At 38.9% G+C, this 25,332-nt stretch overlaps 1 protein-coding gene across 2 annotated transcripts in view; it reads right to left on the bottom strand.

Moving 5' to 3' along the window:
* fibcd1b (fibrinogen C domain containing 1b) overlaps positions 1-24,038 on the bottom strand; it is a 170,441-nt gene extending 146,403 nt beyond the window's left edge. Inside the window, exon 1 of one of the 2 annotated variants that reach the window (XM_053617682.1) lies at positions 23,180-24,038. In XM_053617682.1, coding sequence (XP_053473657.1) covers positions 23,180-23,260 — 81 coding nt within the window. In that variant the 5' untranslated portion in view covers positions 23,261-24,038. The remainder of the gene's footprint in view (positions 1-23,179) is intronic. The other variant, XM_053617681.1, reaches the window with a different exon arrangement.
* Positions 24,039-25,332: the final 1,294 nt, after the last annotated feature.

Here is a 25,332-nt window from a genome sequence, read left to right on the forward strand (position 1 = left end):
AGAAATTAAATGATGTTTAATTACTATGGGTTGCATTTAATATCAATTTGACATTTCCTTAGAAAGCTATTAGCCTTTTTCCTAATATGGATCATGCTTGTGTTAGTAACTCTTTATTGTTTAAGATATTTAAAAATTATTCAAATTCGGAGTTCGATGGAGTAGGCCGCAAAGTTGGAGGCTCCTGCTGATTTCGATTAAAATTGTAATTAATTTGCGCTTTTCGGTCATACAATAGATTTTGACTTATTCTACTCCGTTTCCTTGTTTGCAATTTTAACTTTGTGGTACGTTAAAATGTCTGGAAAGAACATGAAAACCCGTGGTAGCATTCAGACACGACTGAGGCCAAGTGTGCGCGCCGCAAACGAGTCCCCTTTTTCCCCTGAATCCGTGTCGCCGAGCGGTGACTTTGACTTCGCCGCACTCAGGCTCGAGCTGTTGGCTTTACTGAGGAAGGACATCGCCGATATTTTTGAAAAGGAGCTCCAGGAGACTTTCAGGTCTGCTGTTCAGCTTGACCTGCAGGCCGTGAAAACACAGCTGGCTAGTGATAAAGTTGCTACCGAGGCTACCATGTCAAGACTGAAAGGTACTGTTGGGGAAATGGAGCACGCTCTCCGGTTGCACCGATGACATAGCTCAAATGAAGACTACTATCGAGTCTCTCACTGCGACCGTGACTCAATTAGAGAATAAATGTGAGGATTTGGAGTCGAGGTCACGGCGCAATAACATTAGGATAGTGGGAGTTCCAGAGGGCGCTGACACCTGTACAACTACTGCTGTAGCGGTCTTGTTAAAAGAGGCGTTTGGTCTGGAGAAGGTGCCGGTTTTGGACCGGTCCCACCGGACCCTTCAGCCGAAGCCCAAGCCTGGTGAACGACCACGAGCTATTGTGTGCAGATTCCACTATCACACTGACTGTGTTGACATTTTACGCCGTGCGAGAGAGATCCAGCGGATTAAAGTGAGGGATTTGACCATCTCCATTTTCCCTGACTACACAGCCAAGATAGCCCGGGCCCGGGCCGCGTTTAACGAGGTTCAGCGTCAACTTCGTGGTATTGAGGGCGCTCGCTATGGAATACTTCACCCAGCTCGGCTTCGCATTACATATAACGGTGTTCAGAAGGACTTTATTTCAGCGGAGGAAGCAGGAGACGATGTTAAACTCTTGATATCAGGGTGAACTGCATCACCTATACAGCGGTGTCTTTTTCGCTCTTCTTTTATTTTTATTTTTTGCACTCGGCCTTCCAGCTCTACAGTATTTGGATTTTTATTGAAGATATTGTCGTTGCATTACTTCGCCTAGATTTTGTGGACTTACTCCTCTTAAATCTACTTCTGTATTAATGTGGTTCTCTGTTTTGAGGCTCTGACTGGGTTAGAGTTTCTGTTTATTTAATTTTAAAAGTTTTTTTCCTCGGCTTTACGTCCTACACTGTTATATTATTTGTTACAAGTCTTTAAAAGTTAAGGACATTATATTTGTTATTGTGCGCAGACTGTTTATCAGACTTGAAGTCAGTAGGAGCTTTTTCTCTTACTGGAACTTTTTGTCTTGGTAATTTTTTTGGATAGTGCAGCTTACTCTCCGAGTTGTTTTCACATTGTGGACAGCTTTTGGTTTATTGTGTTTAAACACTGCTGTCTCATTTTTTTATGGAGACTTTGGGTGTGTGTGTGTTTGGAGGATTGTGAGAGTAAACAAAACATGCCAATGCTTTGAAGGATGTGAACTGGAACGGAGTAATGTTAGCCAAATGCGAATCTGTTTTTAGAGGATTTAAACCTAACATGGTGAACAAATTATATTATAGAATTCAGGCAATTTTACTGGGGTTATCTCATACAGTGTGGCAAATAATAATCTGGAAAGACCTTTGTAATATCACAGTCTAAAACTGGATTTAAATAGAAGCAAATCAGTAAATGAATCACTTGAAAATGAATCACATGTAAATGAATCACATGAATATGAATCACATGAATATGAATCACATGTAAATGAATAACATGTAAATGAATCACATGTAAATGTATCATATGAAAATGAATAAATAAATTAAAATAATTGTCCAGCTCAAGTTTTCTCATGCCTACTTATATTTACTTATATTGTGGCACATTAACGTTACCATCTCTAAAAAAAAAAAAAGCAAAATTTGTTAAAAAAAACAAACCAAAGAAAAACAAACTTAAACTTCAACTGTGCTCCTAAATTTTTGTAATTAGGAGCACAAGTGCTCCTAAAAGAAATTGTCTTGCGTCTCTCCTCCTGGAAACACTGACAAAGATTTGTACATTAGCAGGAATGTAGCACAACATGGAGGTGAAAGCAGCGGTCTGTTTATTTAAATGTGAAAGTGCAATAAAAATATGTTGTCCCAAATCAATGAATAATCGTAAAAAATAATCAAGATCTCAATATTGATCAAAATAATTGGGATTATCATTTTGGCCATAATCGTGCAGCCCTTATATATATATATATATATATATATATATATATATATATATATATATATATATATATATATATACATACATATATAGAAGTGGACATCCATGAACATCCACTGAAGCAAACATAGCCCCCTGTGTAAGGGAACATTTGGATACCCTGCATAGTCATACACAGTTAAGATTGTGAAGACTGCAAAATATGCCATATATATTGTATTTTTCAGTATTATATTCTTTTAAAAAAAAGTTTAGGTGTAACAGTGCGGCACAGAATTGACATGGGGGATCCACCTGTCATTGCTTGCTCGCTGTGTTGGCTTGCTCTTTGGACAAGTTGTTAGGTTTGCTGCTGAAGCAATAGCCAAAAGCTGACAAAGATTCCATAACAGGGGCATTTTGAGTAATTGGTTGTTTTCTAAATACGTTGAAATGTATTTACAGAATATGGAATAACACACTCCCTATACTGGTTTATTGCTTAAGTTTAACATATGGTTAATCATCTGCATTCCAGGTAATATATTTTTGACTGTATTAAAACAGTTTTTCTTAAAACTTGCCTGCATGTAAGTTAATAGGGATGCGCATCCTGATGTTAACAGCGGGGAGAACTGGTGGTGTGTTGACAGCATAGTCACAAAGCCAAGGCTAATGCTAAGGCTTGCCCACGGGAGCACCACTTCTCTCCAACTCGCGTGTTTAGCATATTTACCCCACTTAGAAAGGCACTCACTGAGAAGCCTGCTTGAAGTGCTCTGGTTACAGGAGACTGTATTCTACAATATAAAATTATCTAGTCTTTTAGAGGCACTAGCAGCTGTAGTTGGCTGTATACTGGAAGCCAGGATGCCAGACATTGCAGGTAATCATAGGGTTTTAAGCAAGCACATGTTTTCAAATATGAAGTGTGTCACATATAGCTGATGGTAACATTGTAAAGGTGTGTCAAGCAGACCTGTTCAGGGTGGGATGGTATCTATGCCACACAGGAAGGTGCTGCTCTCATTTCTTGTAACATAGCTCATAGTGTTATGACAGACCTAGTTAATTGGTGACAATCTAGATCTGTGGCTAGACCGAAGACAAAAAGGCTAAACTGGCTGTCGGCTAAGTGCCCTGAGATTCCTCTATATTAAGACTGTGTCTGTTCCCTGAGCTAAACATAAAAAATGCATAGTTTGTTCTGGTAATCTAAATAACATGAAATTAGATCTATTTAGATCTTAACTATTGGACAGCTTGCATCTCTGATCTGAAACCAGGGCTGCTAAATATTAGGTCTTTTACATCTAAAATCATTTATTGCAGGTAAAATTATAAGTGATTGAGGGTTTATTGTTTCATTTGAAACTTGGTTTAGACCAAATGGGTACATAGCATTAAATTAAGCTAGTCCACCCAGATACCCTAGTCTAATCGGCAATTATTATAACAATATTGTAGGCACAACCCATACATCTGGATCTGAATTTAATTGCATTTTAAGAGCAAAAGAAAGAAGTCTACTCAATCATTTCTACTAATTAGTGTATATAGGCCACGAGGGCCACGTTCTTAATTTCTTCTCAAATCTAGTTGCTTCAGCAGAAAAAGCAGGACCTGTTGGATATTTAATAGGGGTTGATCAAATTACAATAGGAACCATTCATTACGGGAAACACACCATTGATTTAATACTGACATTTGGCAGAGATATAGAAAAAGTAGTCACATTACCCCAGTCTGAAATCTCAGATCGCTACTTCATTTGAATTAAAAATGTGACTCAGACATAATATATGCACTTCACTTCGCTACTGCATTATAAGTACAATCTGGTCGGCTACTGAAAAAGCCAGCACCCTGGTTTTATGATCATCCTCGCACGCTCACTTTAAAAACACACTTTAAAACCGACCGCTCAAACGTTATGCGTAAATGGCTTTAAATTAAATTGGTAGTCTTCCAAATTACATGAAAGGAGAGCCTTCTTAGCTAGTGAAAACCTCTTATTGTTGCTAGATCAGCATATCTCTCCAGGCTAAAAGAAGACAACAACAATGACAAACAATAGCTTTCTATTTAGTACAGTAGCAAAGAAATACAACAGCCATAAAAATACAAACACCAACATAATTTTCCCTGACAAAATTGAAAATGACAGAAAATTCTGAGTATTGATTTAATCAGACAGTTTGATAATTATTCATGTGAAGGCAAATATAACCTCCATCAGAGTGACTCAAATCCTTTATTCCTATCTAGCACAATTAATTGAACTAATTTCCACCTCAAAATCATCAACTAGGTGCTTATTAAATCCGATACCTTAAACAAATATCTAAACAAATACTACCAGAAGCAACTGAATATATATGAAAAGTAATAATCTCCTTCCTTAGCACTGGCTATGTACTTAAATATTTAAAACAAGCCATTATCAAACCATTGATTTAAAAATACTTGTCAGCTGGCAAACTATAGGCCAATATCAAACCTTTATCCTAAGATCCTAAAGGTTCTCAGCAGCTGTTTTAGGCAAACTACTTTTTACCCTGTAGTTTATCAGTTTAATAATGTCAAAGTTAATAAAGTTAAAGGACATTTGGCACTGAATGCTGAGTAACTTTCTTCTACTTACATTTACATTTACATTTATTCACTTAGCAGACACTTTTATCCAAAGCAACTTACAAATGAGAAAGATACAAGCAAAATACTTAATTCCGATAATGTCTACCAGGGCCCCAGGCAGCTAGAAGTAAGCTTTCTGATGATGTAATATCGTAGGGCAGTGGTGGCTTGATGGTTAAGTTTCTGGGTTACTGATCGGATGGTCGGAGTTCAAGCCCCAGCACTGCCAAGCTGCCCTTGGACCCACTTAACCCTCTCTGCTCCACGGGTGCTGTATCATGGCTGACCCTGCGGTCTGACTCCAACTTCCTGACATGGTGGGGTGTATGAAGAAAAGAATTTCACTGTACTATAATGTATATGTGACCAATAAAGACTCATTATGATTATGATGGCCTTTCATTTGCATCATGCACAGCAGTGAAAGATCATAGTGTGATTGACTCTACTCTCTCAGACGTTTGTCATCTCAACATTGCTAAGTTAAAAAATATAATGTTAAATGATGTAGAAAAACTAGCTCATGCTTTGATTAGATTGGACTATATAAGTCCAACTTTACTCAGCCATGGCAGACGTCGACCGATTTGGATTTTACTGATACCGATAGCTAAGTCGGACAGTACCTGCCGAAAAATCAACCGATAGTTTTCAAATTGACATTGAATGAAAACACAACACTCAAAGTAAAATATTGTTGAACTTTATTACAAAAAATAAACAGTACTGACTGTACCATGAAAGTGTACTGTACTTTTTTAATGAAATAAATATAAAAATATTAATATATATTAACTATTAAGAAATATTACAAATAAATAAAAGATATACATCCAAACTGAACCAGAAGTAACACTCCAAATAACAAATAAAAATAGAGACATCCAAAATGAATCAAAAAACACTTCAAATAACACAACAAAATTTGTCATAGTGATTGTTTTTATTTTGACTCCAGAGGCCGCTCTCGTACTGTATAATGACAGCAGACCTTTCTCAGCCTCTCCAGCAACCGGGAAAAACTATCGGTGTGGATAACTGATAGTTCCAGCAATCGTTTATCAGTGCTGATTAATCTGCAAAACCGATCAATCTGTCTAAGCGAGAGCCCTTAGAACCCTGAGACTGTCTCACAGTAAAATTTTGCATTGCTTATAACGTTACCATAAATTGAGCATAGACCTATATTTCATTCAGTGGTCTTGCCCTACAATACCTAAACTTTACGTGTATTTTTGTCTGCCGAGTTTGCGCCATTTTAAAGGTACAGGTTTTCATTACTACAAAGAATAAGGAAAACTACAGCAGGAGGCTGAGCTTATTTGCACTCAGTTTTCATCTGTAAGATAGAATAAGAAACTCATTGTTATAAACTGAGGTACTTAACCATTCCAACCATCATTCCACTGTAAAGTGTCAGCGAGTAATGTGGTTTTGAAAATGAATATTCATCAGCACTGTGTTCAAAACACACTACTTACACTTGATTTCTCAGAGTTTAGTCACAATAGAGAGAAACTATGTGTTTTTTCACATTTGTAGTTTAGATATCATTTACATGTTTTGTTTTTGTCTCAGAGTGAGTGTATTGAAGTCATCGTTGTTGCAGGTTTGTTAAAATATCTTATTTATATCCAACATGCAAAATTGCAGTGTACTCAGAACACTGTCAGATGATGATGCAAGCATAGTGAATAGCGAATGTGTCATATATCAAGGAGGTAACTCTGGACTTCATTTGCCAGCAGCCACTGCACCAAATTACTTTCACATGACCACCTGCACCTGTATCACATTTTTGTTTAACGAGCACCCATATATATAGCCACTGTTTGCACTGCTTCTTTGTCTCATGTAATTGTCTATCTTGAGCTGTTTATGTTTAGCCTTAGACACAGTATTTTGCTGAGTTTTCTTCGTGTCTTTGTTTTGTTTTGTTCTCCGTTTGTTCATTAAATTGTTTGGAAATCTGCGATTGCTTCCATAACCATCTTTGAAACATGACAGAACATGAGACCTACAACGGAAGCAGCAGATCGCCATGAAGTACCTGGGCTTCACTCTACCACCTATGTTTGCGGAGGACTACGCTACGCCACACCACGCCAGCAGGAGGAGGAGTCCGGGTACAAGTGGGAGTCTGTGGTCACTTCCGTTATAATAAAGAACACTGTTACACTGATACAACATATAATGTCAATAAACTTAAATTAAACTAAACCTTTTAAGCAACTCACGAGAGCATCACTGTCATGCTGGTGCTACACAAATTCCGCTTTATAAAGTTTATAAATCTCCGCGGTGTTCAATATAAAATGCTCCACTGCCTTAGAGGACTTGGACGTCGCACATTTTCTTCCTCAGTCACTTGACGATTTCGCCTCTGTCTGATGGTCATTGCAAGAAAAGAAAGTCATGTACGGTGATTCTGGGTATTAGGGTAAAGCTAGAGTGCATAGTGTAATTGCACAGTTCTTCATTTGGGACCCAACTTTAGTATTTACTCTCCAAAGTGTGTTTTCAGTACAGAAGTAACGTAATGAGTAAACATGCCCCGGGCTGTGCGCAGACCAACTAATCAATAATGAGATTCGTTGACAACAATTTTCATAATCGATTATTAGCGATTTTATCAATTAGTTGTTGCAGCTCTAAAATATATACACTGCATTTTTGTTATTCTGTTGTTCAGAATGGCTTCATACACTGATTTACACTGTGTTTGATTCCTATTTGAAAATGCTACTGATGTAGAAATAGATTATTTCTATATTTTTTAGGTTCATAACGATGCTCCAGATGTCACATTCTGCTATGGTGCTGATCTGGCTCATTTCACTGTGACTGATATTCATGATGTTCAACTCATAACCACTGGTATGTCAGGTGTAGGTGTATGTGTGTGTGTGTGTGTGTGTGTGTGTGTGTGCAGGCAAGCATGAGTGGATGCAAAAAAAAACTATTTGGAAATCACAGCAGGCAAGCATTCCTTTAAGAAATCACTGAACCAATGATCCGAGAAACAACCTCTACCTCAGGGGTATGGTGTGTGCATGTGTGTCTGTGCAATCTGAAACTGTTATTGTTGAGTATAGTGATTTTTGTACCATTGTATATGGAATTCCTTGTAGCTATATCCTTTTAACAAACTTTGAGTCAAGAAGGCATCAATGGTGTACTGTAGCTTGGCAACTGATATTTGAAATAATCCAAGGTATTATGTAAAACATTCAGGAACTTCCAAACAATATGTACAGTATCTCACAAAAGTGAGTACACCCCTCACATTTTTGTAAATATTTGATTATATCTTTTCATGTGACAACAGTGAAGAAATGACACTTTGCTACAATGTAAAGTAGTGAGTGTACAGCTTGTATAACAGTGTAAATTTGCTGTCCCCTCAAAATAACTCAACACACAGCCATTAATGTCTAAACTGCTAGCAACAAAAGTGAGTACACCCCTAAGTGAAAACTCAAATTGTGCCCAATTAGCCATTTTCCCTCCCCAGTGTCATGTGACTTGTTAGTGTTACAAGGTCTCAGGTGTGAATGGGGAGCAGGTGTGTTAATTTGGTGTCATCGCTCTCACACTCCCTCATACTGGTCACTGGAAGTTCAACATGGCACCTCATGGCAAAGAACTCTGAGGATCTGAAAAAAAGAATTGTTGCTCTACATAAAGATGGCCTAGGCTATAAGAAGATTGCCAAGACCCTGACAATGAGCTGCAGCACGGTGGGCAAGACCATACAGCAGTTTAACAGGACAGGTTCCACTCAGAACAGGCCTCGCCATGGTCGACCAAAGAAGGTGAGTACACGTGCTCAGCATCATATCCTGAGGTTGTCTTTGGGAAATAGACATATGAGTGCTGCCAGCATTGCTGCAGAGGTTGAAGGGGTGGGGGGTGAGCCTGTCAATTCTCAGACCATACACCGGACACTGCATCAAATTGATCTGCATGGCTGTCGTCCCAGAAGGAAGCCTCTTCTAAAGATGATGCACAAGAAAGCCCGCAAACAGTTTGCTGAAGACAAGCAGACTAAGGACATGGATTACTGGAACCATGTCCTGTGTTCTGATGAGACCAAGATCAACTTATTTGGTTCAGATGATGTCAAGCGTGTGTGGCGGCAACCAGATGTGGAGTACAAAGACAAGTGTGTCTTGCCTACAGTCAAGCATGGTGGTGGGAGTTTCATGGTCTGGGGCTGCATGAGTGCTGCCGGCACTGAGGAGCTACAGTTCTACTGAAGCAGAGCATGATCCCCTCCCTTCGGAGATTGGGCCGCAGGGCAGTATTCCAGCATGATAACGACCCCAAACACACCTCCAAGACGACCACTGCCTTGCTAAAGAAGCTGAGGGTGAAGGTGATGGACTGGCCAAGCATGTCTCAAGACCTAAACCATATTGAGTATCCTCAAACGGAAGGTGGAGGAGCACAAGTTCTCTAACATCCACCAGCTCCGTGATGTCATCATAGAGGAGTGGAAGAGGACTCCAGTGGCAACCTGTGAAGCACTGGTGAACTCCATGCCCAAGAGGGTTAAAAATGCTGAAAAATAATGGTGGCCACAAAAAATATTGATACTTTGGGCCCAATATGGACATTTTCACTTAGGGGTGTACTCACTTTTGTTGCCAGTGGTTTAAACATTACTGGCTGTGTGAGTTATTTTGAGGGTACAGCAAATGTATACTGTTACACAAGCTGTACACTCACTACTTTACATTGTAGCAAAGTGTCATTTCTTCAGTGTTGTCACATTAAAAGGTATAAACAAATATTTACAAAAATGTGAGGGGTGTATTCATTTTTGTGAGATACTGTATATGACTTCACAGACACTATGCTGTTGCATAAAATCTGTAAAATCTTGCTTAAATGGCAAAATTAATGGCTAAAATGAAATAGACCAAGCCAGGGTGTGGATTTATTCAAGAACTACTAAGGGAGAAACCTGAACCAAATAAAGAGAACACTTGCTTTAGAGTGTTCCAGAAATGCATCATCTTGACCTGCTGTCTCAGTGTGGTATTTTAGTGTGCACTAGATTTGCTATGGGTAATAACATGGTGAACTATCCAGAAACAATTGTTTCTCCACTTAAAATTTAACACTACAAAATGACTGACCCCCACATGATGCACAACATAGTATAGTGACTAGGGCATGGAAACTGTGTAATAGGGATTTTTTTTAAAGCAGTTGACAGAACATATTGCAACTTTACAGGATCTGTATGCTACTACATGATTAGATTTGGCTTTTGGATTTTATCTAAGTTTTGTGTCATCTCCATCTTGTCCTTAACTATGAATTTAAATGGAATTAATTTAACCTAATGTAATTGCAGTAAAATTAGAAGTTTACCTACAGTAAACACTGATTTTAAGAAACAGTAATAGCCCAGTTATATGTGGATGAGAGCTGAAACTTTATGTTTAATTTCAGTTTGGGGAGAATGACGTTATCAAACACTGTTTGAACAAATAGTACATCATCATTCAGTTTGGCAGGAGATTTTTAGGGCAGTTTGTGATAAATGTCCCTCTGTCAAAGTGGCATTTGGCAAATGGACTAAATCTCGAGAACGTCAACTACCTAAAAAGAAAATACAGAGTGTATTAAACACAACAGAAGAAGTGTACATTGTAAAATGCTTTGAGTGTCTAGAAAAGTGCTATATAAATGTAACTGGCTTAGAATGTGTGCATTTTAGGTACACATAATTTACTTTATCTTTTCATGTCTTTTCAACTTTATCATGATTTATGTACTTTTACTTAAAATATATCTGACATGACTTTGTAAGTAGCAAACATCCAAACCTCTTAGGTAGATAACATTTGTATCAGTATAGTACACAGCTTATCATACATGTTAGCAAGTAGAAATACCAGCAGAATGGGACTTTATTGACCATTTTTTTTCTTTCTACAATGGGTTTACAATGAAAGAAACCAAGCCTTGAGATATCGGATTAGTTGATAATCCTTGAAATTGTCAGATATCATTTCCCACAGGTATGCATTTTACACATAGGTTTTACATGTGCTGGATTAGTTTAAATAATGAAATTAGTTTCATTATTTTTACAGGCTGTTTTATAGAAGATAAAAGAAGATAAAATCTTTACTGGTACGGGAATGTACAGTCTGGAAAAAATCCGGAAAAATAACTGACATGACCAGTTCATACGGGATTAAAATCACAGAGAAGCTCTGTTAATTATTACAGAACATTACCCCACCTACCCATATAAAAGGTATCCTGTCTGAATAGGGCTTATTGGCTTAGGGCTTGCATAGGGCTTGCAGACAGAAGCAAGTGAAGGTAAGGCAGTTTAATGAGAAGACAAATCCACAGAGTTAGGCAGAAATCAATAACCATAGACAGGCAAGGGTCAAACGATCATGCAACAATCCAAACTAAGCAAGGCAGAGAACCAAAGTCACGGAAATAACAAAATAAATAAAAAAAACCTTTTCAAAACAAAAAGCTGCATCATAATGATGTAAGTGTGCTTAGTCCCGGAACATTAAAGCCCAAAGTGATGCAAATTTCATCCATAGCAGATTACGTGAGTACTGTACACGCGCCGCCAGATTTTTCTAACCGCACATACTTTGTACATGCAGGTAGCACATGTGCAGTTAATTCTTTGGAACTTTTTATTTGTTCCACAAGGTGGCAATATTGCCGTTGATTCTGAAGTTAGTCAAGGAAAAAACGGAAAAAACAGAAGAGATGGAAACGAGTGGTAAGAAAGCACCTGCATTTGTATAATTCTAGCCTTAAAGAGTATAAGGATTTTTAAATGGGTGCTAATCATGGCGAGAGATTGCCCCAGCATTGTTCGGCGTGTTGTTGTGATTCTTCTTTGTTGTCATCCTTCACACCAGAAGACCTGCTTTACTGCTCTGTACTGACTCTTGTAGGCCAGGAGGGGTAGTGCAAGTTGTCATAATGCGCATGCATCGACTGCCTGTGTACGCGTACATGTCAAATGGGGTATACTTTGAAAGGCTATGCATACGACTGTGCACATATGCTAGCATACGCTTAAAAAAATTTAAGTATACCAGAGGCTGCAATGTGAGTGCAGGTCAGCAGGAGAGTGGAGTATGGGACACAATTGTGCTTAGTTCACTGGAACTAAGAAGTCCAAACCTCACTGTATGAAAAGGCTAACTTCCAGGATGAATGACATTGGAAATTCCAGTGACACTTAAGGTGTACGACCTGTGTGAAACAACTTCCCAGTCAAGGGTGCAGGATCCCATACATGCCAATACACTTGAGTTGCACAGAGATTTTCGGGTACGTGGATATTTCTGATTACACACACTAGACGTGTTCAGAGATTTTCACTATACCAGCAAGCATGAATTAAATATTAAATAAATACATATTTGACTGACACAAAATAGGTGTTATTCATAAGAATCTGGACTTTATTATGCATATAGCTCAGATAAAATATTTAAAATATTCTAGATGCAATACAAGTTAAGATCAATCGATAGCATTTGTAGCATGTACCAGGGTCGGAAATTAACGTGGGCTTGACGCAAAATACCCCCATAATTCCAGATATAGGGGCAAAAAATGCCCCTGTACGAGTTTTTGTCTTTTCTACATATATATATGTTTTGTCTGGTTTTACAGTATTGCAAAAGAAAATATTTTCAAACATAGTGCATCTCAGAGCACACAGTGTTTCGTTCCTGAATGAATCTGTGTTTTTGAATGAATCGGTGGAATAAATGATTCGATGACTCAGTCAACACGAATCAGTTGAATGAAGTGAGGTTGGTGGTTAGGTTGTAATGATTTCCACTATCTCTGTAATGTAGGTTAAATTAATTAAGTTTTGCAAAAAAAAAAATTGGCGGTGAGGTGCTAAAGGCAGGGAAAATAAATATTCGCAAGCTAGCGAGATTTTCCTGGTGAGTCTACAGCACCATTTTGTTCATTAGGAAAATGGAGGTCACATTTCCAAAATTATACAACTCTGTAATAACTCTGATTCTGTAACGCAATGTCTCAGCTGATGCTCAAAGGCATTTGTCCATATTTTGTAGCTAATAACTAACCAACACTCTTTTCGTTCTTTTACAGCTTTTCAAATAGAAGTAATGAGACTCTTGTCTTCCTAGATTTCCACACAAAGATGTGTTAAAAATAATACACTGCATGTGTTAAATGTACCAACACACTGATCGTATTAAAAGCAACACAAAATGTGTTGTCCTTAACTAGACATGTGGGTGTTAAAAATTAACATATGATGTATTATTTTTAAGACATCTGTTTTAAGAGTGTACTTCTATACAGTTTACTGTGATAAAAAGGTTTTATTCAAAAAATGGGTGTTGAAGCTTTACATATTCATAATTTACTAATCCTTTTTAGAACTTGGTAAGAAGACTTCACAACTCTGAGGACAATACAAAGAAATTTTGTCCTGAGGAGAAGTATGGAATATAGTTTCAATTACATATTTCTTTTTGTCAATTTCTTCTCTAATATTATTCTTTATATGCACAGATTTAACTCTGCAGACAACATTTCAGTTGTGACCTTCCTTCCAATTGTGACCAGCGATGCAGCCCCAGATGTCATCAAAGGCAGTAACCTTTCCTCAATAGTAGTTCAATGAACTAGGGATGTCACAAGAACCGATACTTCGGTACCAAGTTGGTACTAACATTCTTAAAACGTGACGGTACTTGTTTTTCTGCAGTAGCATCGGTATCAATACTAATGAAGGTACCGATGTTGCAATTCTTCTGGACCTGAAGGGGGCAGCAAATACGCGCAAGTGTTTTAGTCGGTCCACAAGTGGTGAAGAGGAAGAACAACTACTACAAGCACACGGGAAAAACTACAGAATTTTAGCTCGGCCGCGACTCGTTGAGAGGAAATATGGTATGGAATATGGAGCTACTTTGCATTCGAGGCGGTTGACAACAAACATATAGTTGATACTCTGAAGCCGGTGTGGAACTGATGCTATCGTTCATTTCAAACAAAGCGAGGAAACACCTGGAATTTGGCGAAGTACCTGAAAGACGGACCCTATATTATGATTGTTTGAGGCAGTTGGCATTGTGGCCGTGAAACCAGCTAAAGTTATGCTTCATGTAATGTTTGCGATAGCCAGTTTTTTGTTAACGATGCTAACGCATTGCAATGTTGTAAACTACCTCCTAATGGGCTACCATGCATCGCCATTCAGCCCGTGTCCTGTCAGCTAAATGTAGCCTAATGTCACAAATAATTATTCAAATGTTCATGGTTTTAATATATATATTTTTGGCCTGCCACCATATCAGTGAATTTAAACTAATGCTTGCATTCAGAGTATAAGGTGTGTGTGCGTGTGTGTGTGTGCGTGCGCACGCGTGTTTAGGAGTGCACCTCCACTGTAGCCTCCACTCATTGTCAGACAATGGTTGATAACTAAAATATCCCCCTCTCTCTCTCTCGCTCTCTCTTTGCCAGTATCAGCCAGAGGAGGATGTCCTCCAGGAGAGTTTTTAATAAAAAAAATTTATTTTATTTTTATACCACATGGTGGTATCGACTTTGGTATTGAGTATCGTGTACTTTTGGTGGTATTGGTACAGACTACTATATTTTTGGTATCATGACATCCCTACAATGAACACGTTTCAGATTTCCGAGTTTAGAACGCTGAAGTAAACTAAAGCAGGGTAAACCTTTTGTATGCATCACCACATCATTTGAATCTCCAGCTGACTGGCGGAAGCCACCATTCCCAGTGTCACATGACCTGCCACCAACTACTCAGCCAGTGACAGCAAATTCTGGACAAGAGGCAGTGACTGTAAATATGATGTTTTTTTTCCCCCCTGACTTCTATAATCTTTCCCTATATATTTATTCCTCTTTTGAAAAGTCAAGAAATGAGAAAGCAATATTTTTTTTCCTATTTACTATGGTCTCCCATATACTCCTATAGATGTTTACCCATGCTGCAGTTAAACTCCACATTGTAGACTTCTTAAACACTAAATGTGTAAAGTGTCAGGAAATTTAAGTGGTCAGGAAAATGGTAGAAAAGTCTTCTTTTTATGCAAATATGTGACTGTTTCTCATGCAGAAAACTTTATCAACATTATAAGTGAACCTCAAAAAACAATAAAATAATAAGAAGAAAAAAGAATGACCCCTTTAAAATACGTCATATCACAGCAAACCAGCAACTACACACACCTGCTCCCAATCTCACACATACTCACAACACGGCTTATAAGAGACCTTGTGAACATTTGAACTTTGTGAAGTAATGTCCAGCTGCCTAGTCTCTGTCACTGTACAAGCCTTGTTATTGTGTTTTGCCATTCTGAGTTTTGACCTTTGTTAACTCCTTTGACTTCGATTCTCTGCTCTGCCTAGTTTTGCCTGTTTGCCTAATCGCCTAACCTCTGCCTGTTTTTTGACTACGGATTTCTGCCTTACCCTTGGATTTGTTGTTATTAAATCTGCCAAACCTACACTTGCTTCCATCTATTTCGTGACAATACACACCATTGGCAGATATTGCAACCTTCAGCCAAAGTGAATAGGTCACTATCCACATGCATATCTGTCTGCTGCTGGATCTTGATTTTTTTTTTGTGCTAATTTTTGTAAGACAATCTTAAAACCAATTGTTCACCTATAAATGAAAATTCTCTCATCATTTAGCCATTATGCCAGTCCAGACCTTTACAAACTTATTTCTTCAGAAGAACACACAAAGATTTTTAGAAAAAAAAACAAACATTGATCGGCTAACAATGTTTACATCATTCAAATTTGGTCACATAAGCTCAAGCATGATTGCTTGATACGTAAGAACCAATTATTTTAATTCTCACGTGTCAATACCAGCACATTTGAGCTTCCGCAAGAACCAATGAAGTTATTTCTCGCACGTCAAGCAAGTATGGCATGAGGGTGAGTGAATGATGACAGAGTTTTCATTTTAGGGTGAACTATCCCTTTAACTGTTTTTGTGGTATGAGAGAATTGCTTTCAGTTAAAGGAGGGAAGGCATACTAATCACTGCTGTTTTGGATTACACAATGATGAATCTTAGCTTTTTTGCAGGAGAAAACAGATGGAACCTCATTAACTTAAAATTACTTAATCATTCTTGTTTTACTGTGTTCTATTTAGCTTTAAGATTTGCGATCTATGTTAGTCCAAGGACAAGAAAAGGAAATCTGGAGTGGAGTGAATGTTGATCTCATGAGTGATGAGGAATCTAGATGGAAGGCCAGTGTGGCTTGTTAAGCCACCATGCCGCAGTGCAATTATTGTTGATCTATGTAAAAAATTGCAGAGGCGACTATGATCCAAAGTACCTCAGCAACCACAATACTCGTCTATACACTGGTCAACGGTTATCTCAGAAGTTTTGGCATGGTGCTGGGGTCATGGAAGATGTGGGACGTGCTTCTCTTGAGCATACATCTAGCACATCTGTTTCTCTGTAAGTGGATGACTCCTTTGAGGGGATATTTACATCTATATCATTGTTTTTACATGTAACACTTTTGTACAGTTTACAGGTGATACTTATGATGATTGTTATGCATGTGTGAGACAGCATAACAGTGTGAGAGTGAGAGAGACTGCATGTGTGAGAGTGTGTTAGCTTCATTAGACACTACTGACAGCTGAAAGGGACAGTTCATCCCAAAATGAAAATTCTGTCATCATTTACTCACGCATGTTGTTCCAAACCCATAAGAAATTTGTTCCTCTTCTGAACACAAATATAGGTAGTTTTAATCAAATCAGAGAGATTTCTGTCCCTCCATTGAAAGTCTATTCACCCAAAACTTTGATGCTTCAAAACGTTCACAAAGAGATCGTAAAATCCATATAAATTGATCCATTTAATCCAAGTCTTATAAAGTGATCGCGCCTCGTCAGAAGACTTGGATTAAACTGCCCAATTCATATGGATTTTGTTTTACAATCTCATTATGAACATTTTGGAATGTGCAAGTTTTGGGGGAATAACCTTTGAATGGAGGGAAAGAAATGTCTCAGGTTTCATTAAAATATTTTAATTTGTGTTCCAAAGATGAACAAATGTATTAGAACATTGGAACAATGTATTGGAACAACACGAGTGAGTAAATGATGACAGATTTTTCATTTTGGGGTGAACTATCCTTTTAAGTACACTTATGTCACAGAGATTGAAGCGTCTTTAGCAAGGATGTTCAATGTTAAGTTCTTTTATTCAGAGAATGTTTGAAGACCACTTCAATTGATTCAGTTCAATATTGTGCATAATGTTTCATGTTTAAAATATTGTCCTGGCTGGCTGCATTTGTTGTATTAATGAAAAAATAATTATAGTTCTTATTAATAATTATAGTTTTGATGATCTCTTGCTGCATTTGTGGCTTTCACAACTACTTTTGGTAACATCGGACGCACTTTTATGTTTAAGGCCAGTTGTATTTCAGCATATAAAATTCAGTTCTCTGTGATTTATAAACATCAAGACGTGAGTGCTTGTTAATGGAGAGTTACTGCTTTTGTACTCTAGAATATGCAGAGATTTTATCTCTCATTCTCAAGAAATTATGTGGAGTTACAGGTAAGTGAGTAAATGTGTCCGTCTGTGTCTGGGGATTTATCGCATTGGTGAATGGACTGAAAAACCACCGCACACAGATTGGTCCGTTTCTGTCCGTGCTAAGAAACCAGACACGGCAGGACACATACATGCAAATGGACGGATTCGTGCCGTTACAGATTTGTGCACTGACGTGCACGGTCCAGAAATGTGCATTTTTGTGCAGTGCCTATTCCAGCATGACAAGACCCCTGTGCACAAAGCAAGGTACATAAAAACATGGCTTGCCAACACTGCTGGGGAAGAGAGCACAGAGCCCTGACCTCAATCCCATTGAACACCTTTGGGATGAACTGAAATGTTGACTGCACACCAAGCCTTCTCACTCGACATTACTGACCTCATGCTCGTGTAGCTGAATGAGCAAATACCCCACAGCCACGCTCCAAAATCTACTGGAAAGTGAAACTATTCTTCTGGTATAGAATCAAAGCAGGGACCAAATCCATATTAATGCCCATGTTTTTGGAATGGGATGTTCAACAAGCAAATAGGTGTGTCCTACACAGAGTCACAGGTCGAGCCAGGGGACACTCTGGACAAGTTGCAAACTCATCACAGGGCACAATCGCGCACACATTCACACACTACAGACTACAGACAATCTGGAAACGCCAGTCAACCTACAACACATATCTGGTCTGGGTGAGGAAACACAAGGCGGCGGCATCCGAACAGTCAACCCCAAAGGTACGAGGCTAATGTGCTAACCACTAAGCCACCATGCCCCCAACAATTGGAGCATATATTACAGTTATACAGACCATATACAGTGCATCCGGAAAGTATTCACAGCGCTTCACTTTTTCCACATTTTGTTATGTTACAGCCTTATTCCACTATGGACTAAATTCATTATTTTCCTCAAAATTCTACAAACAATACCCTATAATGACAACATGAAAGAAGTTTGTTTGAAATCTTTGCAAATTTATTAAAAATAAAAAACAAAAAAAAGCACATGTACATAAGTATTCACAGTCTTTGCCATTACACTCAAAATTGAGCTCAGGTGCATCCTGTTTTCACTGATCATCCTTGAGATGTTTCTATAACTCGATTGGAGTCCACCTGTGGTAAATTCAGTTGATTGGACATGATTTGGAAAGTTACACACCTGTCTATATAAGGTCCCACGGTTAACAATGCATGTCAGAGCACAAACCAAGCCATGAAGTCCAAGAAACTGTCTGTAGACCTCCGAGACAGGATTGTATCGAGGCACAGATCTGGGGAAGGGTACAGAAACATTTCTGCAGCATTGAAGGTCCCAATGAGCACTGTGGCCTCCATCATCCATAAATGGAAGAAGTTTGGAACCACCAGGACTCATCCTAGAGCTGGCCGTCCGGCCAAACTGAGCAATCAGGGGAGAAGGGCCTTAGTCAGGGAGGTGACCAAAAACCTGATGGTCACTCTGACAGAGCTCCAGCATGTCTCTGTGGAGAGAGGAGAACCTTAATGTTTTTGTACCCTTCCCCAGAAGAATGGGAGAAACTGCCCAAAATTAGATGTGCCAAGCTTGTAGCATCATACTCAAAAACACTTGAGGCTGTAATTGGTGCCAAAGGTGCCTCAACAACGTATTGAGCAAAGGCTGTGAATACTTATGTACATGTGCTTTTTTTTGTTTTTTATTTTTAATAAATTTGCAAAGATTTCAAACAAACTTCTTTCACGTTGTCAATATGGGGTATTGTTTGTAGAATTTTGAGGAAAATAATGAATTCAATCCATTTTGAAATAAGGCTATAACATAACAAAATGTGGAAAAAGTGAAGCGCTGTGAATACTTTCCGGATGCACTGTACACTATAGGAGCTGGAATTACTGTGGCTGTGGACAACAGACCTGCCTTCAAATGGAGACTCATATATGAATTTAGGATACACTCACTTTGATTACAAAAGCGCAAAAGTGACCTTTATGACTATTTTTATTTATTACCTCCCAACGTTTGATAGCCTTCAAGTATGATAAAGTTACAAACATGCTAGTAGTAACAACAGAGGTAGCAATGTAAAGTGTTTACAAACACTAAAGTAGATGTTTGAGTGTAAATGATTAAGGTTTGGGTGCAGTGAAACACATGTTTTGTAGTCAGCAGACAAATGCACAGTACAGCGCTGTCTCTCCTCTTCTGATCCAATGTTCTTTTCTTCTGTTAATAAATGTCACATGCTTTAACAACATCCCCTCCTGACTCATCTTTGTCAAGCAAAAAGACCAGGAAATTACCCGGAGCACTAGAAAGTTTAACTATGCTCCGAATTGGTTGCTGTAGTATGATTTAGGGGGTGTGCAGAGTTACGAAGGAGGAAAATGTTTGGTCACAGACAGACAATCACTGGAGTAAGGAACTTGAAAAACAACAAACAAAAACAAACAAACAAGTAGTCAGAGGTGAGATAACCCTCAAATCATACACAGTGACTAACCGTAAAACCGTAACAACCCTTGTGGTCACCATGATGCAGATGCATCATGCATATCACATTACAATTTGTTAGGGCTGTAGTAACTGGAAGATTGTGAATACAAATCCCTGACCACTAGACAACAACTGCTGAGCCACTGTGCAAGACCCTTAACATTTAACTTCTCCGCTATATTCTAAGTTCATGATTTGGATTGTGCCATAGTTTAAATAAAACTTTTTGTAAATTGGACACGTCATAATAGGGCAGTATTTGAATGTCATGTCATTGCATTGGACTACAGTGATTCAGGCACCTCAGTATTGCTCTAAAACCAGCGTGTTTCTATACATGCTGATGCTTTAGTGTTTAACTGATTCTGATCTCATGAATACAGTCCCTTATCTCCATTCTCTATTGTAGACGTTGAGAATTTTGCACTCTTATGCGTGCAGCTAAAACACCATTACTGAATGTTAGGCTTGTATGATATAATGATTTAATTTCCATGATCTGTATATTAATCTGGAATGATTTGACCAGGTGTTTTGAACTGACAATGTCTGGAAGCCTCGCCCTTTCACTGTAGGGCCCTCACTTTCTATCACAGGAAATGGACAATATTTTGAGGTCATTAAGGTACAAATAAAATCCATCAATCCATGTTTGACTTAGCTAGCTATATATACAGTGGGGGAAATAAGTATTGAATGCGTCAACATTTTTTTCAGTAAATATATTTCCAATGAGTTTATTCACATAAAATTTTCACCAGACATCAGTATTAACTCAAGAAATCCGCATATATAAAGAATTTACAACATTAAAAATCATAATAAAGTTATGTGTAATAAAGTGGAATGACACGGGAAAAAATTATTGAACACGCTAAGAAGTTGTTAGAAAGTAGTTAGAAAGTAATTATACCTCCTATCTATGCAAATTAATATCAGCTGGGTTAGTAAATTGATGGTTTATAAAAAGGCTTTTCATTACCAAGGTGTCACACAAAAAACATCTTATGATTGGTAAAAGCAAAGAGTTATCCCAACCTTATTGTTGCGAAACATATTGATGGAATTGGATACAGACGTATTTCAAAACTTCTGAATCTTCCGGTAAGCACCATCTGGGCCATTATCCGCAAGTGGAAGCAACATCACTCATCAACCGGCCACGCACACAAGCTCCTCACAAGATTTCTAACCAGGGAGTCAGAAGAATAGTCACAAAAGTAGCCAAAGAGCCAATCAGAGTTTGCTACAACTCATTTAGACAAGCCTATGAAATACTGGGAGAGTGTAGTCTGGTCAGATGAGAGCAATATTTGGCTTTTTGGCTGTTATACTACACCATGTTTGGAGACGATATTGCAAAACACTACACCAACAGTGAAGTTTGGAGGTGGGGCTGTTTTTCATCACATGGTACTGGCAGACTTCATATAATTGAAGGAACGATGAATGGGGCCCTTTGAGAAGAATCTGCTGCCATACACCAGGATAATGAAAATGAAACGTGGGTGGACCTTCCAGCAGGACAATGGCCCAATCACCTGACTTGAATCCAATTGAACAAGATTTAAAGACAATATGTTTAGCACAGGGGTAGGCAATCTTATCCGGAAAGGGCCGGTGTGGGTGCAGGTTTTCATTCCAGCCAAGCAGGAGGCACACCTGATTCCACCTGTTTAATCAGTTGATCTTAGCTTTCAATAGATTCAGGTGTGGCTTCTGCTTGGTTGGAATGAAAACCTGCACCCACACCGGCCTTTTCCGGATAAGATTGTCCACCCCTGGTTTAGAAGAATGGGCCAAAATCACACCTGAATACTGCGGCCAATTAATTTCTTTATACAAGAAGCATCTTGAAGCTGTCATTACAAACAAAGGCTTCTCCACTAAGTATTAAATCAATTTCAGATAGTGTGTTCAATACTTTTTTCCTGTGTCATTCCCCCTTATTACACATAACTTCATTTATGGACTTTAATGTTTGAATTTCTTTATATTTGAGGAAGAACAAAACCAACACCACAGCATAACACTCTGTAGGCCTACTGAGTTTGCTTCATATAAACCCAGCAGTCATGTTTCATATAAACCCGGCTGCATCCTTTGGAACTTGCATCAACAGGGAACAAAGGGGCCAATTTAGGCTCCTACTGATCTATGGCTAAGCTTATACATAGTGACACAGACAGGGTGCACTCAACCCTAAAGTGTGATTCGCTGCCAAGCCTTACACTTAGAGAACAAACACACACAACATGCAACACAAGTTTAATGTGTGAGTTAGCTGGTGTATTTTTTTAACTGCCAAGTAATGCACACACACACACACACACACACACACACACACACACACACTCAACCAACATACACAACCGACCCATACACACAGAAATACATACTTGCACCTGCTATTTTTGGGTTGATAGCTCGCTCGCTCTCTCTCTCTCTCTCTCTCTCTCTCTCTCTCTCTCACACACACACACACACACACACACACACGAGCATGTGCTTAAGACAGGGGGAGTGGGTATGAACATGATTTTTTTTTTTTTATGTTGTTGGGATTTTGTCTTTTGTGTATCGATGTGAGAGGGTGGATAAATCAGACAGCCCACAGTGAATAACACAACACGACACAGAGACACATAAATACACACCAAAATGTCTATGCAGGAGCCCATTTGATGCTATGGTCCAATCTAAAAAATACACTAAAAAAACGCACATTACTCTATTTTGGGGGGGGGTTGACAAAATAGTGAGTTTTAGGAAGTAGATGCATCTATAGTGGTGTATCATTCTGACACACCTATCACATCTTCGATTTGTGTGTGCGTGTGTGTGTGCGCGCGCGCGCGTGTGTGTACATATGGGGTCTAGGTCATATATTTCTCAACAGTAAACCTTTAGCATTAAAACTTATCCTGGAGTGTAGGAGCGTGGGCCAAGCCATACACACACACACACACACACACACACACCTGCGATTTTGCCCGCTGTCCATGTCCATCTTCGACTTCCGATGAGCTATTCATGTTCACTCCCCATTGATCACTCACCATTCTTGAAGAAGAAAACAATACCGACACTGAACGGTCTGTCTATTATCAGCAGTAATAAGAGATTTTCCAACTCAGCTATTCCACATAAAAAGAGACAGATAAATGTGGGGAAGAGAGACAGAAAAAGGACGAGAAGACGCCGGGACCGTTTGGGCTGCTAGACAGAGAGCATCAAACTCCGATATTTTCTCCTTCTTAAGTCTATGCTCTTTTTCCCTTATTCTAAAATGCAATAGCGTCCTCTTGAGATGAGATTTTGTTAATTAGCACAAAAAAAGCCGTCGTGCGCAAGTGAGTAATCCACCAAATCCACTGCGTTCGCGGGAGCAAAAGAAAGCGCGTGCATAGCGCTCAGAGCTGAACTCGAAACGTTAGTTTTAAGAAGTTATGTACGAAAAAAACGAAAGAAAGAAATACCATAATCCTTCCCTCCACCCCCTGATAGCATCTGTCCGGAGCGAAATGCAACGCAGCGCTCGCGGCATCTCGTGTGGTACTGTGTTGGCCAATGGGCTCGTTTTCTTTGCTTGTTCTAGGTTACCGGCGCGGGAGAGGTAACCTTTCTTGTAAAAATCGCGCTTTAGATTAGGAACGCAGCGCGCCGACTGAGCGCGCACAGCAGCTCCGCCCCACTGCCGCTCCCACCGCACCGGCGCTCGGTTTGTTTCGAGCCGCGGTTATTTATTTATTTACTTACTTACCTTATTTTGACAGCTATTTCGAGTAAGATCCAATGCAAGAGCCATCCTAGGTGGCTAATTGCATATGATGTGCAACCATTGAGAAAACATATCTACCATATATATCATGCTAAAGGACAAGGACACTCAGCTTATATATATATATATATATATATATATATATATATATATATATATATATATATATATATATATATATGTGTGTGTGTGTGTGTGTGTGTGTGTGTGTGTGTGTGTGTTTATATACATACATAAATATGCATATACAAACACACACACACACACACACACACACACACACACAGAGATAAGCCTTGGAGTACATTAAAGTGAATAACACTTAATATTTGGTTGCATATCCCTTGCTTGCAATAACTGCATCAAGCCTGCGACTCACTGACCACCAACTTGTTGGTTTCTTCTTTTGTGGTGCTTTTCCAGGCTTTTCCTACAGCCTCTTTCAATAGTTGTGTGTTTCAGGGGGGGGGTTCTCAAATCATTCTCCTCTTCAGGAGGTGAAATGCATGCTCAATTGGGTTAAGACCTGGTGATTGACTTGGCCAGTCTAAAACCTTCCACTTTTTCCCCCTGATAAAGTGTGTTGTTGAGTTGGCAGTGTGTTTTGGATCATTGTCTTGTATGATAAGTTCCTCCTGATTAATTTGGATGCATTTCTCTGTAAATTGTTTCTGCAAACTTCTGAATCCATTCTGTTGCCACTGTCATGAGTTACATCATCAAAAATTATTAGTGAGCCAATTCCAGAAGCAAGCCCAAGCTATGGCACTACCTCCAGCGTGGTTCACAGATGATGTTTTGGATCACGAGCAGATCCTTTTTTTCACCACACTTTGGCCTTTCCATCACTTTGGTAGAGGCTTAGCTTGGTTCCAGAAATTTTGTGGCTCATCTCTGTATTTCTTTGCCAATTCCAATCTGGCTTTCCGATTCTTACTACTGATTAGTGGTTTGCATCTTGTGGTATGGACTCTATATTTCTGCTCTCGAGGTCTTCTTCGAATAGCGGATGGTGATACGTTCACCCCTGCCATGTGGAGGTTGTTGGTGATGTCACTGACTGTTGTTTTTGGGTTTTTCTTTACAGCTCTCACAATGGTTCTGTCATCAGCTGTTGTTGTTTTCTTTTGCCGACCCATTCGGTGTCTGTACACCAGTGGTTTCTTTCTTTTTCAGGACATTCCATAATGTGGTATTGGCTATGTTCGTTGTATGTGCAATGCCCCTGATTGATTTCCCCTCTTTTCTCAGCTTCAAAATGTGCTATGTTCTATGTTGTTTAACACATCTACACATAAATACCAGGAAATAAAAGCTGAAATTCTAAAGTCTCTTATACTAAATTGGTAAATT

The sequence above is a fragment of the Ictalurus furcatus genome, chromosome 28, assembly GCF_023375685.1.
Source record: "Ictalurus furcatus strain D&B chromosome 28, Billie_1.0, whole genome shotgun sequence".
Taxonomy (NCBI): Eukaryota; Metazoa; Chordata; class Actinopteri; order Siluriformes; family Ictaluridae; genus Ictalurus; species Ictalurus furcatus.